This window comes from Apteryx rowi, unplaced genomic scaffold (assembly GCF_003343035.1).
Source record: "Apteryx rowi isolate R43461 unplaced genomic scaffold, aptRow1 scaffold_1889, whole genome shotgun sequence".
NCBI lineage: Eukaryota > Metazoa > Chordata > Aves > Apterygiformes > Apterygidae > Apteryx > Apteryx rowi.
This window is the reverse complement of record NW_020448184.1, coordinates 11781-12874: the sequence shown is the minus strand read 5'-3', so window position 1 is coordinate 12874 and position 1094 is coordinate 11781. Positions and strand designations below refer to the sequence as shown.

General features: G+C 71.2%; 1 protein-coding gene across 1 annotated transcript in view; it reads right to left on the bottom strand.

Annotated features, from left to right (window-relative positions):
• Positions 1 to 31: 31 nt before the first annotated feature.
• LOC112964201 (serine/threonine-protein kinase MARK2-like) overlaps positions 32 to 1094 on the bottom strand; it is a gene marked incomplete at its 3' end in the record, with an annotated part of 7422 nt that continues 6359 nt past the window's right edge. The window contains exon 6 of the mRNA XM_026061965.1: positions 32 to 131. Within this exon, the coding sequence (XP_025917750.1) occupies positions 32 to 131 (100 nt within the window). The remainder of the gene's footprint in view (positions 132 to 1094) is intronic.

The following is a 1094-nucleotide window of genomic DNA, read 5'->3' as shown; positions in this document are numbered from 1 at the left end:
GGGGGGACGAGGACACCGCCGGCTCCCCTACCTGTCCGCCGCGGGTCCTTGTAGTCCGGCACGGGCTCCATGTAGGGCTTGAGCTCGTCGTCCTCGTGGCCCACGTTCATCCAGCGGTCCTTCATGATTTGCTGGGGGGGGGCGACGGCGTCACGCCTGGGGGGGGCCCAGCAGCGCCCAGGGACCCCCCGGGGGGGGTTGGGGGGGGCCCCAGGACCATGCCAGGGGCGCCCACAGTGCTCAGGACCGTGTTGGGGATGCCCGGGGGGTGTCTGGGGTGCCCGTGGCCATGCTGGGGGTGCCTGGGGGGGCACCGGGGGTGTCTGGGGGGCCCAGGAGTGTTTGGGGTGCCCCAGGGCCATACTGGGGGTGTCTGGGGTGCCCCAAGGGTGCCCATGGCCATGCTGGGGGTGCCTGGGGGTCCCCAGGAGTGTCTGGGGTGCCCCGGGGTGCCCCAGGGCCATACCGGCGGTGCACAGGGCTGTTTGGGGTGCCCCAGGGCCATGCTGGGGGTGCCTGGGGGTGCCCAGGAGTGTCTGGGGTGCCCCAGGGGTGCCCAGGGCCATACTGGGGGTGCCCAAGACTGTTTGGGGTGCCCTGGGGTGCCCCAGGGCCATACCGGCGGTGCACAGGGCTGTTTGGGGTGCCCCAGGGCCATATTGGGGGTGTCTGGGGGTGCCCAGGACTGTCTGGGGTGTCCCAGGGCCATGCTGGGGGTGTCTGGGGGTGCCCAGGACTGTTTGGGGTGCCCCAGGGGTGCCCAGGGCCATATTGGGGGTGCCTGGGGGTGCCCAGGGCTGTTTGGGGTGCCCCAGGAGTGCCCAGGGCCATATTGGGGGTGTCCAGGACTATCTGGGGCACCCCAGGGCCATACCAGTGGTGCGCAGGGCTGTTTGGGGTGCCCCAGAGCCATACTGGGGGTGCCTGGGGGTGCCCAGGACTGTTTGGGGTGCCCCAGAGCCATACTGGGGGTGCCTGGGGGTGCCCAGGACTGTTTGGGGTGCCCCAGAGCCATGCTGGGGGTGCCTAGGACTGTTTGGGGTGCCCCAGGGGCACCCCAGGGCCATACTGGGGGTGCCCAGGACTATTTGGGG